Below are 25,574 nucleotides of genomic sequence, written 5' to 3' on the forward strand. Positions count from 1 at the left end.
GGTGTGATCCCAATACAGGACCGTCCCCCTGTCATACGGTGTGATCCCAATACAGGACCGTCCCCCTGTAATACGGTGTGATCCCAATACAGGACCGTCCCCCTGTAATACAGTGTGATCCCAATACAGGACCGTCCCCCTGTAACACAGTGTGATCCCAAAACAGGACCGTCCCCCTGTAATACAGTGTGATCCCAATACAGGACCGTCCCCCTGTAACACAGTGTGATCCCAGTACAGGACCGTCCCCCTGTAACACGGTGTGATCCCAATACAGGACCGTCCCCCTGTCATACGGTGTGATCCCAATACAGGACCGTCCCCCTGTGATACGGTGTGATCCCAATACAGGACCGTGCCCCTGTGATACGGTGTGATCCCAATACAGGACCGTCCCCCTGTAATACGGTGTGATCCCAATACAGGACCGTCCCCCTGTAATACGGTGTGATCCCAATACAGGACCGTCCCCCTGTAATACGGTGTGATCCCAATACAGGACCGTCCCCCTGTAATACGGTGTGATCTCAATACAGGACCGTCCCCATGTAATACGGTGTGATCCCAATACAGGACAGTCCCCCTGTGATACGGTGTGATCCCAATACAGGACCGTCCCCCTGTGATACGGTGTGATCCCAATACAGGACCGTCCCCCTGTGATACGGTGTGATCCCAATACAGGACCGTCCCCGTGTGATACGGTGTGATCCCAATACAGGACCGTCCCCCTGTGATACGGTGTGATCCCAATACAGGACCGTCCCCATGTAATACGGTGTGATCCCAATACAGGACCGTCCCCATGTAATACGGTGTGATCCCAATACAGGACCGTCCCCCTGTGATACGGTGTGATCCCAATACAGGACCGTCCCCCTGTGATACGGTGTGATCCCAATACAGGACCGTCCCCCTGTAACACAGTGTGATCCCAATACAGGACCGTCCCCCTGTAATACGGTGTGATCCCAATACAGGACCGTCCCCCTGTAATACGGTGTGATCCCAATACAGGACCGTCCCCCTGTGATACGGTGTGATCCCAATACAGGACCGTCCCCCTGTAATACGGTGTGATCCCAATACAGGACCGTCCCCATGTAATACAGTGTGATCCCAATACAGGACCGTCCCCCTGTGATACGGTGTGATCCCAATACAGGACCGTCCCCCTGTGATACGGTGTGATCCCAATACAGGACCGTCCCCCTGTAACACAGTGTGATCCCAATACAGGACCGTCCCCATGTAATACAGTGTGATCCCAATACAGGACCGTCCCCCTGTAATACGGTGTGATCCCAATACAGGACCGTCACCCTGTAACACAGTGTGATCCCAATACAGGACCGTCCCCCTGTGATACGGTGTGATCCCAATACAGGACCGTCACCCTGTAACACAGTGTGATCCCAATACAGGACCGTCCCCATGTAATACAGTGTGATCCCAATACAGGACCGTCCCCCTGTGATACGGTGTGATCCCAATACAGGACCGTCCCCCTGTGATACGGTGTGATCCCAATATAGGACCGTCCCCCTGTAATACAGTGTGATCCCAATACAGGACCGTCCCCATGTAATACAGTGTGATCCCAATACAGGACCGTCCCCCTGTGATACGGTGTGATCCCAATACAGGACCGTCCCCCTGTGATACGGTGTGATCCCAATACAGGACCGTCACCCTGTAACACAGTGTGATCCCAATACAGGACCGTCCCCCTGTGATACGGTGTGATCCCAATACAGGACCGTCCCCCTGTAATACAGTGTGATCCCAATACAGGACCGTCACCCTGTAATACGGTGTGATCCCAATACAGGACCGTCCCCCTGTGATACGGTGTGATCCCAATACAGGACCGTCCCCCTGTAACACAGTGTGATCCCAATACAGGATCGTCCCCCTGTAATACGGTGTGATCCCAATACAGGACCGTCCCCCTGTGATACGGTGTGATCCCAATACAGGACCGTCACCCTGTAATACGGTGTGATCCCAATACAGGACCGTCCCCCTGTGATACGGTGTGATCCCAATACAGGACCGTCCCCCTGTGATACGGTGTGATCCCAATACAGGACCGTCCCCCTGTAATACGGTGTGATCCCAATACAGGACCGTCCCCCTGTGATACGGTGTGATCCCAATACAGGACCGTCACCCTGTAATACGGTGTGATCCCAATACAGGACAGTCCCCCTGTAATACGGTGTGATCCCAATACAGGACCGTCCCCCTGTAACACGGTGTGATCCCAATACAGGACCGTCCCCCTGTGATACGGTGTGATCCCAATACAGGACCGTCCCCCTGTGATACGGTGTGATCCCAATACAGGACCGTCACCCTGTAATACGGTGTGATCCCAATACAGGACAGTCCCCCTGTGATACGGTGTGATCCCAATGCAGGACCGTCACCCTGTAATACGGTGTGATCCCAATACAGGACCGTCCCCCTGTAATACGGTGTGATCCCAATACAGGACCGTCCCCCTGTAATACGGTGTGATCCCAATACAGGACCGTCCCCCTGTAATACGGTGTGATCCCAATACAGGACCGTCCCCCTGTAACGCAGTGTGATCCCAATACAGGACCGTCCCCCTGTGATACAGTGTGATCCCAATACAGGACCGTCCCCCTGTGATACAGTGTGATCCCAATACAGGACCGTCCCCCTGTGATACAGTGTGATCCCAATACAGGACCATCACCCTGTAATACGGTGTGATCCCAATACAGGACCGTCCCCCTGTAATACAGTGTGATCCCAATACAGGACCGTCCCCCTGTAATACAGTGTGATCCCAATACAGGACCGTCCCCCTGTAATACGGTGTGATCCCAAGACAGGACTGTCCCCCTGTGATACGGTGTGATCCCAATACAGGACCGTCCCCCTGTGATACGGTGTGATCCCAATACAGGACCGTCCCCCTGTGATACGGTGTGATCCCAATACAGGACCGTCCCCCTGTGATACGGTGTGATCCCAATACAGGACCGTCCCCCTGTGATACGGTGTGATCCCAATACAGGACCGTCCCCCTGTGATACGGTGTGATCCCAATACAGGACCGTCACCCTGTAATACGGTGTGATCCCAATACAGGACAGTCCCCCTGTGATACGGTGTGATCCCAATGCAGGACCGTCACCCTGTAATACGGTGTGATCCCAATACAGGACCGTCCCCCTGTAATACGGTGTGATCCCAATACAGGACCGTCCCCCTGTAATACGGTGTGATCCCAATACAGGACCGTCCCCCTGTAATACGGTGAGATCCCAATACAGGACCGTCCCCCTGTAACACAGTGTGATCCCAATACAGGACCGTCCCCCTGTAATACAGTGTGATCCCAGGACAGGACCGTCCCCCTGTAACACGGTGTGATCCCAATACAGGACCGTCCCCCTGTAATACGGTGTGATCCCAATACAGGACCGTCCCCCTGTAATACGGTGTGATCCCAATCCAGGACCGTCCCCCTGTAACACAGTGTGATCCCAATACAGGACCGTCCCCCTGTGATACGGTGTGATCCCAATACAGGACCGTCCCCCTGTAATACGGTGTGATCCCAATACAGGACCGTCCCCCTGTGATACGGTGTGATCCCAATACAGGACCGTCCCCCTGTAATACGGTGTGATCCCAATACAGGACCGTCCCCCTGTAACACAGTGTGATCCCAATACAGGACCGTCCCCCTGTGATACGGTGTGATCCCAATACAGGACCGTCACCCTGTAATACGGTGTGATCCCAATACAGGACAGTCCCCCTGTGATACGGTGTGATCCCAATGCAGGACCGTCACCCTGTAATACGGTGTGATCCCAATACAGGACCGTCCCCCTGTAATACGGTGTGATCCCAATACAGGACCGTCCCCCTGTAATACGGTGTGATCCCAATACAGGACCGTCCCCCTGTAACACAGTGTGATCCCAATACAGGACCGTCCCCCTGTAACACAGTGTGATCCCAAAACAGGACCGTCCCCCTGTAATACAGTGTGATCCCAATACAGGACCGTCCCCCTGTAACACAGTGTGATCCCAGTACAGGACCGTCCCCCTGTAACACGGTGTGATCCCAATACAGGACCGTCCCCCTGTAATACGGTGTGATCCCAATACAGGACCGTCCCCCTCTAACACAGTGTGATCCCAATACAGGACCGTGCCCCTGTGATACGGTGTGATCCCAATACAGGACCGTCCCCCTGTAATACGGTGTGATCCCAATACAGGACCGTCCCCCTGTAATACGGTGTGATCCCAATACAGGACCGTCCCCCTGTAATACGGTGTGATCCCAATACAGGACCGTCCCCCTGTAATACGGTGTGATCCCAATACAGGACAGTCCCCCTGTGATACGGTGTGATCCCAATACAGGACCGTCCCCCTGTGATACGGTGTGATCCCAATACAGGACCGTCCCCCTGTGATACGGTGTGATCCCAATACAGGACCGTCCCCCTGTGATACGGTGTGATCCCAATACAGGACCGTCCCCATGTAATACGGTGTGATCCCAATACAGGACCGTCCCCATGTAATACAGTGTGATCCCAATACAGGACCGTCCCCCTGTGATACGGTGTGATCCCAATACAGGACCGTCCCCCTGTGATACGGTGTGATCCCAATACAGGACCGTCCCCCTGTAACACAGTGTGATCCCAATACAGGACCGTCCCCCTGTAATACGGTGTGATCCCAATACAGGACCGTCCCCCTGTAATACGGTGTGATCCCAATACAGGACCGTCCCCCTGTGATACGGTGTGATCCCAATACAGGACCGTCCCCCTGTAATACGGTGTGATCCCAATACAGGACCGTCCCCATGTAATACAGTGTGATCCCAATACAGGACCGTCCCCCTGTGATACGGTGTGATCCCAATACAGGACCGTCCCCCTGTGATACGGTGTGATCCCAATACAGGACCGTCCCCCTGTAACACAGTGTGATCCCAATACAGGACCGTCCCCATGTAATACAGTGTGATCCCAATACAGGACCGTCCCCCTGTAATACGGTGTGATCCCAATACAGGACCGTCACCCTGTAACACAGTGTGATCCCAATACAGGACCGTCCCCCTGTGATACGGTGTGATCCCAATACAGGACCGTCACCCTGTAACACAGTGTGATCCCAATACAGGACCGTCCCCATGTAATACAGTGTGATCCCAATACAGGACCGTCCCCCTGTGATACGGTGTGATCCCAATACAGGACCGTCCCCCTGTGATACGGTGTGATCCCAATATAGGACCGTCCCCCTGTAATACAGTGTGATCCCAATACAGGACCGTCCCCATGTAATACAGTGTGATCCCAATACAGGACCGTCCCCCTGTGATACGGTGTGATCCCAATACAGGACCGTCCCCCTGTGATACGGTGTGATCCCAATACAGGACCGTCACCCTGTAACACAGTGTGATCCCAATACAGGACCGTCCCCCTGTGATACGGTGTGATCCCAATACAGGACCGTCCCCCTGTAATACAGTGTGATCCCAATACAGGACCGTCAGCCTGTAATACGGTGTGATCCCAATACAGGACCGTCCCCCTGTGATACGGTGTGATCCCAATACAGGACCGTCCCCCTGTGATACGGTGTGATCCCAATACAGGACCGTCCCCGTGTGATACGGTGTGATCCCAATACAGGACCGTCACCCTGTAATACGGTGTGATCCCAATACAGGACAGTCCCCCTGTGATACGGTGTGATCCCAATGCAGGACCGTCACCCTGTAATACGGTGTGATCCCAATACAGGACCGTCCCCCTGTAATACGGTGTGATCCCAATACAGGACCGTCCCCCTGTAATACGGTGTGATCCCAATACAGGACCGTCCCCCTGTAATACGGTGTGATCCCAATACAGGACCGTCCCCCTGTAACGCAGTGTGATCCCAATACAGGACCGTCCCCCTGTGATACAGTGTGATCCCAATACAGGACCGTCCCCCTGTGATACAGTGTGATCCCAATACAGGACCGTCCCCCTGTGATACAGTGTGATCCCAATACAGGACCATCACCCTGTAATACGGTGTGATCCCAATACAGGACCGTCCCCCTGTAATACAGTGTGATCCCAATACAGGACCGTCCCCCTGTAATACGGTGTGATCCCAATACAGGACCGTCCCCCTGTAACACGGTGTGATCCCAATACAGGACCGTCCCCCTGTAATACAGTGTGATCCCAATACAGGACCGTCCCCCTGTGATACAGTGTGATCCCAATACAGGACCATCATCCTGTAATACGGTGTGATCCCAATACAGGACCGTCCCCCTGTAATACAGTGTGATCCCAATACAGGACCGTCCCCCTGTAATACGGTGTGATCCCAATACAGGACCGTCCCCCTGTAACACGGTGTGATCCCAATACAGGACCGTCCCCCTGTGATACGGTGTGATCCCAATACAGGACCGTCCCCCTGTGATACGGTGTGATCCCAATACAGGACCGTCCCCCTGTGATACGGTGTGATCCCAATACAGGACCGTCCCCCTGTGATACGGTGTGATCCCAATACAGGACCGTCCCCCTGTGATACGGTGTGATCCCAATACAGGACCGTCCCCCTGTGATACGGTGTGATCCCAATACAGGACCGTCCCCCTGTGATACGGTGTGATCCCAATACAGGACCGTCCCCCTGTGATACGGTGTGATCCCAATACAGGACCGTCACCCTGTAATACGGTGTGATCCCAATACAGGACAGTCCCCCTGTGATACGGTGTGATCCCAATGCAGGACCGTCACCCTGTAATACGGTGTGATCCCAATACAGGACCGTCCCCCTGTAATACGGTGTGATCCCAATACAGGACCGTCCCCCTGTAATACGGTGTGATCCCAATACAGGACTGTCCCCCTGTGATACGGTGTGATCCCAATACAGGACCGTCCCCCTGTAATACGGTGTGATCCCAATACAGGACCGTCCCCCTGTAACACAGTGTGATCCCAATACAGGACCGTCCCCCTGTGATACGGTGTGATCCCAATACAGGACCGTCACCCTGTCATACGGTGTGATCCCAATACAGGACAGTCCCCCTGTGATACGGTGTGATCCCAATGCAGGACCGTCACCCTGTAATACGGTGTGATCCCAATACAGGACCGTCCCCCTGTAATACGGTGTGATCCCAATACAGGACCGTCCCCCTGTAATACGGTGTGATCCCAATACAGGACCGTCCCCCTGTAATACAGTGTGATCCCAATACAGGACCGTCCCCCTGTAACACAGTGTGATCCCAAAACAGGACCGTCCCCCTGTAACACAGTGTGATCCCAGTACAGGACCGTCCCCCTGTAACACAGTGTGATCCCAGTACAGGACCGTCCCCCTGTAACACGGTGTGATCCCAATACAGGACCGTCCCCCTGTAATACGGTGTGATCCCAATACAGGACCGTCCCCCTGGAACACAGTGTGATCCCAATACAGGACCGTGCCCCTGTGATACGGTGTGATCCCAATACTGGACCGTCCCCCTGTAATACGGTGTGATCCCAATACAGGACCGTCCCCCTGTAATACGGTGTGATCCCAATACAGGACCGTCCCCCTGTAATACGGTGTGATCCCAATACAGGACCGTCCCCCTGTAATACGGTGTGATCCCAATACAGGACCGTCCCCATTTAATACGGTGTGATCCCAATACAGGACAGTCCCCCTGTGATACGGTGTGATCCCAATACAGGACCGTCCCCCTGTGATACGGTGTGATCCCAATACAGGACCGTCCCCCTGTGATACGGTGTGATCCCAATACAGGACCGTCCCCCTGTGATACGGTGTGATCCCAATACAGGACCGTCCCCCTGTAATACGGTGTGATCCCAATACAGGACAGTCCCCCTGTGATACGGTGTGATCCCAATACAGGACCGTCACCCTGTAATACGGTGTGATCCCAATACAGGACCGTCCCCCTGTAATACGGTGTGATCCCAATACAGGACAGTCCCCCTGTTATACGGTGTGATCCCAATACAGGACCGTCCCCCTGTAATACGGTGTGATCCCAATACAGGACCGTCCCCCTGTGATACGGTGTGATCCCAATACAGGACCGTCACCCTGTAATACGGTGTGATCCCAATACAGGACCGTCCCCCTGTGATACGGTGTGATCCCAATACAGGACCGTCCCCCTGTGATACGGTGTGATCCCAATACAGGACCGTCCCCCTGTAATACGGTGTGATCCCAATACAGGACAGTCCCCCTGTGATACGGTGTGATCCCAATACAGGACCGTCCCCCTGTAATACGGTGTGATCCCAATACAGGACCGTCCCCCTGTGATACGGTGTGATCCCAATACAGGACCGTCCCCCTGTGATACGGTGTGATCCCAATACAGGACCGTCCCCCTGTGATACGGTGTGATCCCAATACAGGACCGTCCCCCTGTGATACGGTGTGATCCCAATACAGGACCGTCCCCCTGTAACACGGTGTGATCCCAATACAGGACCGTCCCCCTGTGATACGGTGTGATCCCAATACAGGACCGTCCCCCTGTGATACGGTGTGATCCCAATACAGGACCGTCCCCCTGTAACACGGTGTGATCCCAATACAGGACCGTCCCCCTGTAACACGGTGTGATCCCAATACAGGACCGTCCCCCTGTAATACGGTGTGATCCCAATACAGGACCGTCCCCCTCTAATACGGTGTGATCCCAATACAGGACCGTCCCCCTGTAATACGTTGTGATCCCAATACAGGACCGTCCCCCTGTAATACAGTGTGATCCCAATACAGGACCGTCCCCCTGTAACACAGTGTGATCCCAGTACAGGACCGTCCCCCTGTAACACGGTGTGATCCCAATACAGGACCGTCCCCCTGTGATACGGTGTGATCCCAATACAGGACCGTCCCCCTGTGATACGGTGTGATCCCAATACAGGACCGTCCCCCTGTGATACGGTGTGATCCCAATACAGGACCGTCCCCCTGTGATACGGTGTGATCCCAATACAGGACCGTCCCCCTGTGATACGGTGTGATCCCAATACAGGACCGTCCCCCTGTAATACGGTGTGATCCCAATACAGGACCGTCCCCCTGGAACACAGTGTGATCCCAATACAGGACCGTCCCCCTGTGATACGGTGTGATCCCAATACAGGACCGTCACCCTGTAATACGGTGTGATCCCAATACAGGACAGTCCCCCTGTGATACGGTGTGATCCCAATGCAGGACCGTCACCCTGTAATACGGTGTGATCCCAATACAGGACCGTCCCCCTGTAATACGGTGTGATCCCAATACAGGACCGTCCCCCTGTAATACGGTGTGATCCCAATACAGGACCGTCCCCCTGTAATACAGTGTGATCCCAATACAGGACCGTCCCCCTGTAACACAGTGTGATCCCAATACAGGACCGTCCCCCTGTAATACAGTGTGATCCCAATACAGGACCGTCCCCCTGTAACACAGTGTGATCCCAGGACAGGACCGTCCCCCTCTAACACAGTGTGATCCCAATACAGGACCGTCCCCCTGTAATACGGTGTGATCCCAATACAGGACCGTCCCCCTGTAATACGGTGTGATCCCAATACAGGACTGTCCCCTTGTGATACGGTGTGATCCCAATACAGGACCGTCCCCCTGTAATACGGTGTGATCCCAATACAGGACCGTCCCCCTGTAACACAGTGTGATCCCAATACAGGACCGTCCCCCTGTGATACGGTGTGATCCCAATACAGGACCGTCACCCTGTCATACGGTGTGATCCCAATACAGGACAGTCCCCCTGTGATACGGTGTGATCCCAATGCAGGACCGTCACCCTGTAATACGGTGTGATCCCAATACAGGACCGTCCCCCTGTAATACGGTGTGATCCCAATACAGGACCGTCCCCCTGTAATACGGTGTGATCCCAATACAGGACCGTCCCCCTGTAATACAGTGTGATCCCAATACAGGACCGTCCCCCTGTAACACAGTGTGATCCCAGTACAGGACCGTCCCCCTGTAATACAGTGTGATCCCAGTACAGGACCGTCCCCCTGTAACACAGTGTGATCCCAGTACAGGACCGTCCCCCTGTAACACGGTGTGATCCCAATACAGGACCGTCCCCCTGTAATACGGTGTGATCCCAATACAGGACCGTCCCCCTGGAACACAGTGTGATCCCAATACAGGACCGTGCCCCTGTGATACGGTGTGATCCCAATACTGGACCGTCCCCCTGTAATACGGTGTGATCCCAATACAGGACCGTCCCCCTGTAATACGGTGTGATCCCAATACAGGACCGTCCCCCTGTAATACGGTGTGATCCCAATACAGGACCGTCCCCCTGTAATACGGTGTGTTCCCAATACAGGACCGTCCCCATTTAATACGGTGTGATCCCAATACAGGACCGTCCCCCTGTGATACGGTGTGATCCCAATACAGGACCGTCCCCCTGTGATACGGTGTGATCCCAATACAGGACCGTCCCCCTGTGATACGGTGTGATCCCAATACAGGACCGTCCCCCTGTGATACGGTGTGATCCCAATACAGGACCGTCCCCCTGTAATACGGTGTGATCCCAATACAGGACAGTCCCCCTGTGATACGGTGTGATCCCAATACAGGACCGTCCCCCTGTAATACGGTGTGATCCCAATACAGGACCGTCCCCCTGTGATACGGTGTGATCCCAATACAGGACCGTCCCCCTGTGATACGGTGTGATCCCAATACAGGACCGTCCCCCTGTGATACGGTGTGATCCCAATACAGGACCGTCCCCCTGTGATACGGTGTGATCCCAATACAGGACCGTCCCCCTGTAACACGGTGTGATCCCAATACAGGACCGTCCCCCTGTAACACGGTGTGATCCCAATACAGGACCGTCCCCCTGTAATACGGTGTGATCCCAATACAGGACCGTCCCCCTCTAATACGGTGTGATCCCAATACAGGACCGTCCCCCTGTAATACGTTGTGATCCCAATACAGGACCGTCCCCCTGTAATACAGTGTGATCCCAATACAGGACCGTCCCCCTGTAACACAGTGTGATCCCAGTACAGGACCGTCCCCCTGTAACACGGTGTGATCCCAATACAGGACCGTCCCCCTGTGATACGGTGTGATCCCAATACAGGACCGTCCCCCTGTGATACGGTGTGATCCCAATACAGGACCGTCCCCCTGTGATACGGTGTGATCCCAATACAGGACCGTCCCCCTGTAATACGGTGTGATCCCAATACAGGACCGTCCCCCTGGAACACGGTGTGATCCCAATACAGGACCGTCCCCCTGTGATACGGTGTGATCCCAATACAGGACCGTCACCCTGTAATACGGTGTGATCCCAATACAGGACAGTCCCCCTGTGATACGGTGTGATCCCAATGCAGGACCGTCACCCTGTAATACGGTGTGATCCCAATACAGGACCGTCCCCCTGTAATACGGTGTGATCCCAATACAGGACCGTCCCCCTGTAATACGGTGTGATCCCAATACAGGACCGTCCCCCTGTAATACAGTGTGATCCCAATACAGGACCGTCCCCCTGTAACACAGTGTGATCCCAATACAGGACCGTCCCCCTGTAACACAGTGTGATCCCAATACAGGACCGTCCCCCTGTAACACAGTGTGATCCCAGGACAGGACCGTCCCCCTCTAACACAGTGTGATCCCAATACAGGACCGTCCCCCTGTAATACGGTGTGATCCCAATACAGGACCGTCCCCCTGTAATACGGTGTGATCCCAATACAGGACCGTCCCCCTGTAACACAGTGTGATCCCAATGCAGGACCGTCCCCCTGTAATACGGTGTGATCCCAATACAGGACCGTCCCCCTGTAATACGGTGTGATCCCAATACAGGACCGTCCCCCTGTGATACGGTGTGATCCCAATACAGGACCGTCCCCCTGTAATACGGTGTGATCCCAATACAGGACAGTCCCCCTGTGATACGGTGTGATCCCAATACAGGACCGTCACCCTGTAATACGGTGTGATCCCAATACAGGACCGTCCCCCTGTCATACGGTGTGATCCCAATACAGGACAGTCCCCCTGTGATACGGTGTGATCCCAATACAGGACCGTCCCCCTGTGATACGGTGTGATCCCAATACAGGACCGTCCCCCTGTGATACGGTGTGATCCCAATACAGGACCGTCCCCCTGTGATACGGTGTGATCCCAATACAGGACCGTCCCCATGTAATACGGTGTGATCCCAATACAGGACAGTCCCCCTGTGATACGGTGTGATCCCAATACAGGACCGTCCCCCTGTAATACGGTGTGATCCCAATACAGGACCGTCCCCCTGTAATACAGTGTGATCCCAATACAGGACCGTCCCCCTGTAATACAGTGTGATCCCAATACAGGACCGTCCCCCTGGAATACAGTGTGATCCCAATACAGGACCGTCCCCCTGTCATACAGTGTGATCCCAATACAGGACCGTCCCCCTGTCATACAGTGTGATCCCAATACAGGACCGTCCCCCTGTCATACAGTGTGATCCCAATACAGGACCGTCCCCCTGTCATACAGTGTGATCCCAATACAGGACCGTCCCCCTGTCATACAGTGTGATCCCAATACAGGACCGTCCCCCTGTGATACGGTGTGATCCCAATACAGGACCGTCCCCCTGTGATACGGTGTGATCCCAATACAGGACCGTCCCCCTGTGATACGGTGTGATCCCAATACAGGACCGTCCCCCTGTAATACGGTGTGATCCCAATACAGGACCGTCCCCATCTCATACGGTGTGATCCCAATACAGGACCGTCCCCCTGTCATACGGTGTGATCCCAATACAGGACCGTCCCCCTGTAATACGGTGTGATCCCAATGCAGGACCGTCCCCCTCTAATACGGTGTGATCCCAATACAGGACCGTCCCCCTGTAATAGGGTGTGATCCCATTACAGGACCGTCCCCCTGTAATACAGTGTGATCCCAATACAGGACCGTCCCCCTGTAATACGGTGTGATCCCAATGCAGGACCGTCCCCCTGTAATACGGTGTGATCCCAATACAGGACCGTCCCCCTGTAATACGGTGTGATCCCAATACAGGACCGTCCCCCTGTAATACGGTGTGATCCCAATGCAGGACCGTCCCCCTGTAATACGGTGTGATCCCAATGCAGGACCGTCCCCCTGTAATACGGTGTGATCCCAATGCAGGACCGTCCCCCTGTAATACGGTGTGATCCCAATACAGGACCGTCCCCCTGTAATACGGTGTGATCCCAATACAGGACCGTCCCCCTGTAATACGGTGTGATCCCAATACAGGACCGTCCCCCTGTAATACGGTGTGATCCCAATACAGGACCGTCCCCCTGTAATACAGTGTGATCCCAATACAGGACCTTCCCCCTGTAACACAGTGTGATCCCAATACAGGACCGTCCCCCTGTAATACAGTGTGATCCCAGTACAGGACCGTCGCCCCGTAACACGGTGTGATCCCAGTACAGGACCGTCACCCTGTAACACGGTGTGATCCCAATACAGGACCGTCCCCCCGGAACACAGTGTGATCCCAATACAGGACCGTCACCCTGTAACACAGTGTGATCCCAATACAGGACCGTCACCCTGTAACACAGTGTGATCCCAATACAGGACCGTCACCCTGTAACACAGTGTGATCCCAATACAGGACCGTCACCCTGTAACACAGTGTGATCCCAATACAGGACCGTCACCCTGTAACACAGTGTGATCCCAATAAAGGACCGTCACCCTGTAACACAGTGTGATCCCAATACAGGACCGTCCCCCCGGAACACAGTGTGATCCCAATACAGGACCGTCACCCTGTAACACAGTGTGATCCCAATACAGGACCGTCACCCTGTAACACAGTGTGATCCCAATACAGGACCGTCACCCTGTAACACGGTGTGATCCCAATACAGGACCGTCACCCTGTAACACGGTGTGATCCCAATACAGGACCGTCACCCTGTAACACGGTGTGATCCCAATACAGGACCGTCACCCTGTAACACGGTGTGATCCCAATTCAGGACCGTCACCCTGTAATACAGTGTGATCCCAATACAGGACCGTCACCCTGTCACACAGTGTGATCCCAATACAGGACGGTCACCCTGTAACACGGTGTGATCCCAATACAGGAGCGTCACCCTGTAACACGGTGTGATCCCAATTCAGGACCGTCACCCTGTAACACGGTGTGATCCCAATTCAGGACCGTCACCCTGTAACACGGTGTGATCCCAATTCAGGACCGTCACCTATAATGCAGTGCGATCCCAACACAGGACCGTCACCCTATAATGCAGTGTGATCCCAATACAGGACCGTCACCCTGTAACGCAGTGTGATCCCAATACAGGACCGTCACCCTGTAACACGGTGTGATCCCAATACAGGACCATCACCCTATACTACAGTGCGATCCCAATGCAGGACCGTCACCCTATAATGCAGTGCGATCCCAACACAGGACCGTCACCCTATAATGCAGTGCGATCCCAATACAGGACCGTCACCCTATAATGCAGTGCGATCCCAATACAGGACCGTCACCCTATAATGCAGTGCGATCCCAATACAGGACCGTCACCCTATAATGCAGTGTGATCCCAATACAGGACCGTCACCCTATAATGCAGTGCGATCCCAATACAGGACCGTCCCCCTGTAATACGGTGTGATCCCAATACAGGACCGTCCCCCTGTAATACGGTGTGATCCCAATACAGGACCGTCCCCCTGTAATGCAGTGTGATCCCAATACAGGACCGTCCCCCTGTAATATAGTGTGATCCCAATACAGGACCGTCCCCCTGTAATACAGTGTGATCCGAATACAGGACCGTCCCCCTGTAATACAGTGTGATCCGAATACAGGACCGTCACCCTGTAATACAGTGTGATCCGAATACAGGACCGTCGCCCTGTAATACAGTGTGATCCGAATACAGGACCGTCGCCCTGTAATACAGTGTGATCCGAATGCAGGACCGTCCCCCTGTAATACAGTGTGATCCAAATACAGGACCGTCCCCCTGTATTACAGTGTGATCCGAATACAGGACCGTCCCCCTGTAATACAGTGTGATCCGAATACAGGACCGTCCCCCTGTAATACAGTGTGATCCGAATACAGGACCGTCACCCTGTAATATGGTGTGATCCCAATACAGGACCGTCACCCTGTAATATGGTGTGATCCCAATACGGGACCGTCACCCTGTAATACGGTGTGATCCCAATACGGGACCGTCACCCTGTAATACAGTGTGATCTCAATACAGGACCGCCACCCTGTAATACGGTGTGATCCCAATACGGGACCGTCACCCTGTAATACGGTGTGATCCCAATACAGGACCACCACCCTGCAATACGGTGTGACCCCAATACAGGACCGTCACCCTATAATGCAGTGCGATCCCAATACAGCACCGTCGCCCTATACTACAGTGCGATCCTAATACAGGACCGTCACCCCATAATGCAGTGCGATCCCAATACAGGACCGTCGCCCTGTAATACAGTGTGATCCTAGTACAGGACCGTCGCCCTGTAATACAGTGTGATCCTAGTACAGGACCGTCCCCCTGAAATACAGTGTGATCCTAGTACAGGACCGTCCCCCTGTAATACAGTGTGATCCGAATACAGGACCGTCACCCTGTAATACAGTGTGATCCGAATACAGGACCGTCCCCCTGTAATACAGTGTGATCCGAATACAGGACCGTCCCCCTGTCATACAGTGTGATCCGAATACAGGACCGTCCCCCTGTCATACAGTGTGATCCCAATACAGGACCGTCCCCCTGTAATACAGTGTGATCCCAATACGGGACCGTCACCCTGTAATACGGTGTGATCCCAATACGGGACCGTCACCCTGTAATACGGTGTGATCCCAATACGGGACCGTCACCCTGTAATACGGTGTGATCCCAATACGGGACCGTCACCCTGTAATACGGTGTGATCCCAATACGGGACCGTCACCCTGTAATACGGTGTGATCCCAATACGGGACCGTCACCCTGTAATACGGTGTGATCCCAATACGGGACCGTCACCCTGTAATACGGTGTGATCCCAATACGGGACCGTCACCCTGTAATACGGTGTGATCCCAATACGGGACCGTCACCCTGTAATACAGTGTGATCCCAATACAGGACCACCAGCCTGTAATACGGTGCGATCCCAATACAGGACCGTCGCCCTATACTACAGTGCGATCCCAATACAGGACCGTCACCCTATACAACAGTGCGATCCCAATACAGGACCGTCACCCTGTAATGCAGTGCGATTCCAATACAGGACCGTCACCCTGTAATGCAGTGCGATCCCAATACAGGACCGTCGCCCTGTAATACAGTGCGATCCCAATACAGGACCGTCGCCCTGTAATACAGTGCGATCCTAGTACAGGACCGTCCCCCTGTAATACAGTGTGATCCTAGTACAGGACCGTCCCCCTGTAATACAGTGTGATCCTAGTCCAGGACCGTCCCCCTGTAATACAGTGTGATCCTAGTACAGGACCGTCCCCCTGTAATACAGTGTGATCCTAGTACAGGACCGTCCCCCTGTAATACAGTGTGATCCTAGTACAGGACCGTCACCCTGTAATACAGTGTGATCCCAATACAGGACCGTCACCCTGTAATACAGTGTGATCCCAATAGAGGACCGTCACCCTGTAATACAGTGTGATCCGAATACAGAGCCGTCACCCTGTCATACAGTGTGATCCGAATGCAGAACCGTCCCCCTGTAATACAGTGTGGTCCCAATACAGGACCGTCCCCCTGTAATACAGTGTGATCCCAATACAGGACCATCACCCTGTAATACAGTGTGATCCCAATACAGGACCGTCACCCTGTAATACAGTGTGATCCCAATACAGGACCGTCACCCTGTGATACAGTGTGATCCCAATACAGGACCGTCACCCTGTAATACCGTGTGATCCTGGACCGTCACCCTGTAATACGGTGTGATCCCAATACGGGACCGTCACCCTGTAATACGGTGTGATCCCAATACGGGACCGTCACCCTGTAATACGGTGTGATCCCAATACAGGACCGTCACCCTGTAATACGGTGTGATCCCAATACAGGACCGTCACCCTGTAATGCAGTGCAATCCCAATCCAGGACCGTCACCCTATAATGCAGTGCGATCCCAATACAGGACCGTCACCCTGTAATGCAGTGCGATCCCAATCCAGGACCGTCACCCTGTAATGCAGTGCGATCCCAATCCAGGACCGTCACCCTGTAATACAGTGCGATCCCAATCCAGGACCGTCACCCTGTAATACAGTGCGATCCCAATACAGGACCGTCACCCTATAATGCAGTGCGATCCGAATACAGGACCGTCACCCTGTAATACAGTGTGATCCGAATACAGGACCGTCACCCTGTAATACAGTGAGATCCCAATACAGTTCTCTCACCGTGTAATACAGTGTGATCCCAATACAGGACCGTCCCCCTGTAATACAGTGTGATCCCAATATAGGACCATTACCCTGTAATACAGTGTGATCCGAATACAGGACCGTCACCCTGTAATACAGTGAGATCCCAATACAGGACCATTACCCTGTAATACAGTGTGATCCGAATACAGGACCGTCATCCTGTAATACAGTGTGATCCGAATACAGGACCGTCACCCTGTAATACAGTGTGATCCGAATACAGGACCGTCACCCTGTAATACAGTGAGATCCCAATACAGTTCTCTCACCGTGTAATACAGTGTGATCCCAATACAGGACCGTCCCCCTGTAATACAGTGTGATCCCAATATAGGACCATTACCCTGTAATACAGTGTGATCCGAATACAGGACCGTCACCCTGTAATACAGTGAGATCCCAATACAGGACCATTACCATGTAATACAGTGTGATCCGAATACAGGACCGTCATCCTGTAATACAGTGTGATCCGAATACAGGACCGTCACCCTGTAATACAGTGTGATCCGAATACAGGACCGTCACCCTGTAATACAGTGTTATCCGAATACAGGACCGTCACCCTGTGATACAGTGTGATCCCAATACAGGACCGTCACCCTGTAATACGGTGTGATCCCGATACAGGACCGTCACCCGATAATACGGTGTGATCCCAGTACAGGACCGTCACCCTGTAATACAGTGTGATCCCAGTGCAGGATCGTCACCCTGTAATACAGTGTGATCCCAGTGCAGGACCGTCAACCTGTAATACGGTGTGATCCCAGTGCAGGACCGTCACCCTGTAATACAGTGTGATCCCAATACAGGACCGTCACCCTGTAATACAGTGTGATCCCAATACAGGACCACCACCCTGTAATACAGTGTGATCCTGGACCGTCACCCTGTAATACAGTGTGATCCCAGTACAGGACCGTCACCCTGTAATACGGTGTGATCCCAGTACAGGACCGTCACCCTGTAATACAGTGTGATCCCAATACAGGACCGTCACCCTGTAATACAGTGTGATCCCAATACAGGACCACCACCCTGTAATACAGTGTGATCCTGGACCGTCACCCTGTAATACAGTGTGATCCCAGTACAGGACCGTCACCCTGTAATACGGTGTGATCCCAGTACAGGACCGTCACCCTGTAATACGGTGTGATCCCAATACAGGACCATCACCCTGTCATACAGTGTGATCCCAATACAGGACCGTCCCCCTATAATACAGTGTGATCCCAATATAGGACCGTCCCCCTGTAATAGTGTGATCCCAATGCAGGACCGTCCCCCTGTAATACAGTGTGATCCCAATGCAGGACCGTCCCCCTGTAATACAGTGTGATCCCAATGCAGGACCGTCCACCTGTAATACAGTGTGATCCCAATGCAGGACCGTCCACCTGTAATAAAGTGTGATCCCAATGCAGGACCGTCCCCCTATAATACAGTGTGATCCCAATATAGGACCGTCCCCCTGTAATAGTGTGATCCCAATGCAGGACCGTCCCCCTATAATAAAGTGTGATCCCAATACAGGACTGTCCCCCTATAATACAGTGCGATCCCAATATAGGACCGTCCCCCTGTAATACAGTGTGATCCCAATGCAGGACCGTCCCCCTGTAATACAGTGTGATCCCAATGCAGGACCGTCCACCTGTAATACAGTGTGATCCCAATGCAGGACCGTCCACCTGTAATAAAGTGTGATCCCAATGCAGGACCGTCCCCCTGTAATACAGTGTGATCCCAATGCAGGACCGTCACCCTGTAATACAGTGTGATCCCAATGCAGGACCGTCACCCTACAATACAGTGTGATCCTAATATAGCCCCTGTGACCCCAGTACCAGGTGGTCAGTCCCTCTGCCCTTCGTGCCGATTCCCCTAACCCTAATAATGAAAGGGTGCCTGTGTCTGGTTTGTTTCCCATCCCATTGTATTGGCAAAGAACAAAAACTTTCATTCTTTATGTTCATGAATCTGCTATTTCTCCAAAGTAGATTTGTTTAAAATAAGAAATGAATTGGAGCTGTGAAATGTCGAGCCAACATATTGAGATAGATGAGAGATTCGGCCCTCTTGCACTGTGGAGATAATGGGGAGGAGCACATGACGATGATCAATCACTTTCTGGTCACGTTGGGTTAAAGGTTCCTCGAGTATAATCGTAAGGAAGGACATGTTTCCCGTGCTGATCGGTTGTGATGAAGTCGGGTGGGAGGAGGCTCGTGCGGAGCATAAACACTGGCATGGACCAGTTGGGCCGAATGGCCTGTTTCTGTGCTGTACGTTCTCAGTCATTCGATGGGATCGGGAAAGGCTTAAATTAAAAATGGCTCCTTGATGGCTTAGCTGGCACCGGATTGAACCACATGGAGGGGGAATGATCTCATTGGAGAAGCTGCGATTATCCTCAGTGCCCTAGGTCTGAGGAGGTGGGGGACATCAGATGGGGCTCCCATTCCTGACCACTGTCCAGTGCCTCTTTCTGGATCTTGCTCGCTTGTTGTACCCTGTGTGGTCAAATAGTCTGCCAGGAATTGCAACTTGTTGGAGCCTTGTGCTTGGAGGAAATCCTTTTTTTTTTGTTTTTGGAGGTCCCAGAGGGTTGCTGGTCCTGGAATTGTCCCTCAGTGTGAGTCAGCAGGGGCAGGGCAGTCGGGAGGGGAACTGTGGGTCTCGACAAGAAATGTGCACTTTATTCTTTGGCCGCTTGAGTTGTTTTTTTTTATTTGTGACTAAGGTATTGTCTTTGCATCTTCGAAGGTTTTAACAAAGAGGAGAAGGAAAAGCAGCTGGAGGATGAAGCAGCCGGAAGCACTGTCCCGCAGTCGGCCTTCCTGGGACCCACGCTGTGGGACAAGACGCTGCCTTACGACGGAGACACTTTCCAGCTGGAGTACATGGATCTGGAGGAGTTCCTGTCTGAGAACGGAATCCCACCCAGTCCGTCACAGCAGCCGCAGCAGCAGCCGGAGCCCAGCCAGCACCCACCCCTGCAGCAGCCTGCTGCCTCCCAAGGACCTCCCATGGACCTCAGCCGGGCCAGCACCTCTGTGCAACTGGGCCTCGCCCCTCAGAACCTCCTCCAGAGCCCTGTCAGAGCAGGTAACCTCGAGTCCCTCAGCAACCTGTACATCCCTTCCCTCAGCAGCTGTTACTCTGATTAAATGCTAAAGATCTCGCATTTCACAATCTCAGGACGCCCCAAAGCGTGTTACAGCCAATGAAGTACTTTTTTGAAATGTAGTCACTGTTGTAATGTGGGAAACGCAGCAGCCAATTTGCGCACAGCAAGATCCCACGAACAGCAATGAGATAATGACCAGATAATTTTTTTTTAAGTGATCTTTGTTGAGGGATAAATGTTGGCCAGGACACCCCAGAGAACTCACCATGTCTTCAAATAGTGGCCATGGGATCTCTTACATCCACCTGAGAGGGCAGACGGGGCCTCGGTTTAACGTCTCATCCGAAATACGGCACTTCTGACAGTGCAGCACTCCCTCAGTACTGCACTGGGAGTGTCAGCCCAAGTCTCCAGAGTGGGGCTTGAACCCACGACCTTCTGACTCCGAGGCAAGAGTTGCCATTCCTGACACACTCTGGTCTCTCTCTCTCTCTCCCCACAGCAAGGGGAATTGCTGGCCTGAAGCTACTGGTTTAGATATTGACTGAGAGTATAGAGCACAGGCTTAGCAATTAACCTTTGTGCCTGTATATAATGTACATTTGCATCAAGCTCTTCACCTGTGGGGATTGGGGAGCAGGCTGTTAACTTTGTAAATAAACATGCAGACTCAGTTTGAAATACGGGCCAAGGCCCCTCAATCAGCTCGGGGATCACACAGATAAAGACACCCCTGAAAGTACGTCACAATATAGCAAATGTTTGTCTTGAAATCGGAGGAAATCGTTTTGTTACGAGGTACTGCAACCTGTGGAGTTTTTGGTGATTACATTTTGATGTATTTACGCAGGACGCAATTCCTCGCCCCCACCCCCCAAAACCGAACTTAGATTTTATCACAGTTAAATCCTGGGCAAGCCCACGGCTGAAGCTGAGTTTTGAATCTCGCGGGTCCCATGTGAGCAGCAACAGCTCCCCCTGCTTTCGGATGAATTTTATCCAGCCTCACCTTTGGGTTCGAGCTGATCTCCCTGTCGGGAGTCAGTATCAGTAGCACGGGTCTTCTGGTAAGTATGCTCAGTGTGTCCTTTGATCCACTCGGTATGACGTGAATTTACCTGATCACTCAGAGTGTGAGGAGCATGTTTAACCTGGTCTGCCCCTGTTTAAACTGAGATCGATAGATTTTTTTTTTGTTAGGTCAGGGTATCAGGGGATATGGAGCAAAGGCGGGTAAATGGAGTTGAGGTGCAGATCGGCCATGAGCTAATTGAATGGCTTGAGGGGCCGAATGGCCTCCTCCTGTTCCTATGTTTTGCTGTGTCAGTTGATACAGTTTATTACAGTCGCTGCTTTTTACGTCTGTAATGTTGTGACTCAAATCTTTCAAGATGTCCCTCAATGAAATATATTTTTGCACAAAAGTCTCGGCAACTGCAGACCACGGACTATTGGGTGTGTTTAATGTTTTCCAACTTACGCAGAGCATCAGAAAAAACGTTACCAATGGTGTGAATCGACTGCTGTCTTAGAACAGCTGATGCAATGCATTAGAGGCCTTCCAACCTGAGGGCAAAGACCCAAACAAGTGCAAAGCCGCAAGGCGCGCGGAGGCCCGGGGGGCGCGAGGCGTGCGGGGGCCCGGAGCTAAGCTTGGGTTTAAAAGCCTGAAGATTGTCGGAGGAAGGGAAGACCGAGGGAGGTGAGGAGTTGCACAGGTTTGAAAGAATGAGTTCGGGGAGGAGACGGTGTGAAGAGTCTCGTTTTCTTGAGTTTGTGAGGACGCTGGAAGGAGGGAGAGTCTGGAGGATCGGGGGGGCGCGATTTGCAGCGCGAGAGAAAAGTCCAGAGGGATGATGACTATAATTAAATTGACAAAATAGAAAGTGACAAGAAGGTTTGTGATGGGGAGGGAGGGAGAGGCTAGAAGTGAGAGAGGTCAGAAAACCAGCTTTTCCTTGAATTTGTTTTCCTATAAATGTTCCATCCATTTAAACCAAAGTTTCCTTTTTAAAAAGTCTCGTTATTGGGACACTTTTTTTCAAAAGGCTTCAAGACCCCTTTTAAAGTCAGGCACAAAGAGTTTAAATAGATCTGTAATTAACTGATAAAGGGACTTGCAAGCCAATTTATAAAGTTAGTAACATAGAAAATAGGAGCAGGAGCAGGCCCTTTGAGCCTGCTCCTTAAACTTTACTAATGTTATAAATTTGTTGGTAGTTAGTGATCAACGATGAGATCAAATCAACAATCCCGACTTGCCACAAAGCGATTGCACAGATCCCCCTCCGCCCCCCCACTGTGACCAACATCCCAGGGTTCTTACTGAGTATCTACAGCAAATTAGGCCTATCTTCACACTGACTGTCCAAGCTCACCCACTGAGTGAGTTACAAAGAGGCAGGAGGGAAGAAAAGAGCCGTTCTTTCATGGCAAGGAATCTTTTCACACTAGTTACATGTTGTACTACTACTACAACAACAACTTGCATTTATGTGTTGTGGTTACACACACATCATAAGGGATGGTGGAACTGCTGGCAGGTCTTCATAGTGAGGACACTAAGTCAACCATGTAGTGTGGATTGAAAGTCACAGACCGATAAAGACTATGTTCCCTCCCCTGGAGGACATCAGCGAACCAGTTGGGTTCTTGGGACAATCCAGCAACTTACATGGTCAGTTTTTCTGCTATCCCCAGATTATCATTGAAATCAATTTCACAACTTGCTGTGGTCGCACTATGAATTCACGAGTTCAGTACCGAAACCACGACACTACTGTGCCCATCTAGTGAAGTTACTGAGCTTATTTCTCAAGTTTGAGACACAAGTAATTCACAAGTACCAGAGACACAAGCTGGTGAATACTGGTGAGGGAGAGGGTTCCTCTGGGGAGCGCAGCCAGAGCCAAGTCCATAGCACCGTGGGTGGCTCAGCTGTACAGGAGGGGAGGAGAAAGGTCAGGAGAGCAATAGTTGGGGGAACAGGCAGGCGTTTCTGCGGCTGCAGACTTGATTCCAGGACGGTATGTTGCCTCCCTGGTGCCAGGGTCAAGGACGTCACTGAGCGGCTGCAGAACATTCTGAAGGGGGAGGGTGAACAGCCAGAGGTCATGGTCCATATCGGTACCAATGACATAGGTAGAAAGAGGGATGAGGTCCTGCAAGAAGATTTTAGGGAGTTAAGAGAGAAATTAATAAGCAGGACCTCAAAGGTAGTAATCTCCAGATTACTCCTGGTGCCACGCGCTAGTGAGTGTAGAAATAGGAGGATAGAGCAGATGAATGCGTGGCTGGAGAGATGGTGCAGGAGGGAGGGCTTTAGATTCCTGGGGCATTGGGACCAGTTCTGGGGGAGGTGGGACTGGTACAGGCCGCATGGGTTGGACCTCAGCAGAGCTGGGACCAATGTCCTCACGGGGACGTTCACTAGTGCTGTGGGGGGGTTTAAACTAATTTGGCAGGGGGATGGGCACCAGGATGTAGCATTGGAAAGGAGAAACAAGATGCACAAAGTATTGGGAAAGACAGATAGCACTAGAGTAAGAAATAGTACAGTATTAGGTGGGATCAGACTAAGAGAGAATACAAGATAGTCTAAGGTAGGTTTGCAGTGCATGTGTGTAAACACACGAAACGTGGTAAACAAGATTGGTGAGCTGCAGGTGCAATTAACCACAAGGGAATATGATGTTGTGGTGATAACAGAGAAGTGGCTCAAAAAAGGGCAGGATTGGGTACTAAATATTCCTGGATACAAGGTGTTCAGGAAAGAAAAGGGAAGGAAAGAAAGGTTTGGGGGGGGATTTCCAGTATTAATTAGGGAGAATATTGCAGTACTGGAGAGAGAGGATGTCCTGGAGGGGTCAAAGTCAGAATCTATTTAGTTAGAGTTAAGAAACAATAGAGGTGTCATTACACTACTGGGTGTATTCTATAGGCCACCAACTAGAGGGCAGGATATAGAGGAGTAAATTTGCAGTGGAATTACAGAGATGTGCAAGAGCCTTAGGGTAGTAATAATGGGGGACTTCAACTATCCTAATATAGACTGATCTCGCAAAGGCCTTCGAATCTGTCAACCGTGAGGGATTGTGGAGCATCCTCCTCAAATTCGGCTGCCCGCAGAAATTCGTCACCATTCTCCGCCTGCTCCACGATGACATGCGAGCCGTGATCCTCACCAACGGATCCACCACAGACCCAATACGAGTGCAAACTGGGGTCAAGCAGGGCTGCCTCATTGCACCAACGCTCTTCTCCATCTTCCTCGCTGCAACGCTCCACCCCATCACCATGAAGCTCCCCGCCGGAGTGGAGCTAACCTGCAGGACAGGTGGGAAACTGTTCAACCTTCGACGCCTCCAGGCCAGAACCAAGACCACCCCGACTTCTGCCATCGAGCTGCAGTACGCAGACGATGCCAGCATGTGCGCGCACTCAGAGGCCGAGCTACAAACCATCGTCGACGCATTCACCGAGGCGTATGAGAGAATGGGCCTCAGGCTAAACATCCGGAAAACAAAGGTCCTCTCCCAGCCCACTCCCGCCACACAACACTGTCCCCCAACCATCAAGATCCACGGTGAGCCTCTGGACAGCGTGGATCATTTCCCATACCTCGGGAGCCTCCTCTCGGTGCGAGCAGACATCGACAATGAAATTCAACATCGACTCCAATGGGCCGGTGTAGCTTTCGGACGCCTGAGGAACAGAGTGTTCGAAGACCGAGTTCTCAAATCCAGCACCAAGCTCATGGTCCCCGCCCTCCTGTACACATCAGAAACATGGACAATGTACAGCTCAAATCCCTGGA

General features: G+C 52.5%; 1 protein-coding gene across 2 annotated transcripts in view; it reads left to right on the plus strand.

Moving 5' to 3' along the window:
* Window positions 1-25,574, plus strand: part of LOC137341010 (hepatic leukemia factor-like) — a 71,156-nt gene that overhangs the window by 9,966 nt on the left and 35,616 nt on the right. For both annotated transcript variants that reach the window (XM_068003832.1, XM_068003833.1), the window contains exon 2: window positions 20,395-20,736. In XM_068003832.1, the coding sequence (XP_067859933.1) occupies window positions 20,395-20,736 (342 nt within the window). The remainder of the gene's footprint in view (window positions 1-20,394; window positions 20,737-25,574) is intronic.

Source organism: Heptranchias perlo, chromosome 23, assembly GCF_035084215.1.
Source record: "Heptranchias perlo isolate sHepPer1 chromosome 23, sHepPer1.hap1, whole genome shotgun sequence".
Lineage (NCBI taxonomy): Eukaryota > Metazoa > Chordata > Chondrichthyes > Hexanchiformes > Hexanchidae > Heptranchias > Heptranchias perlo.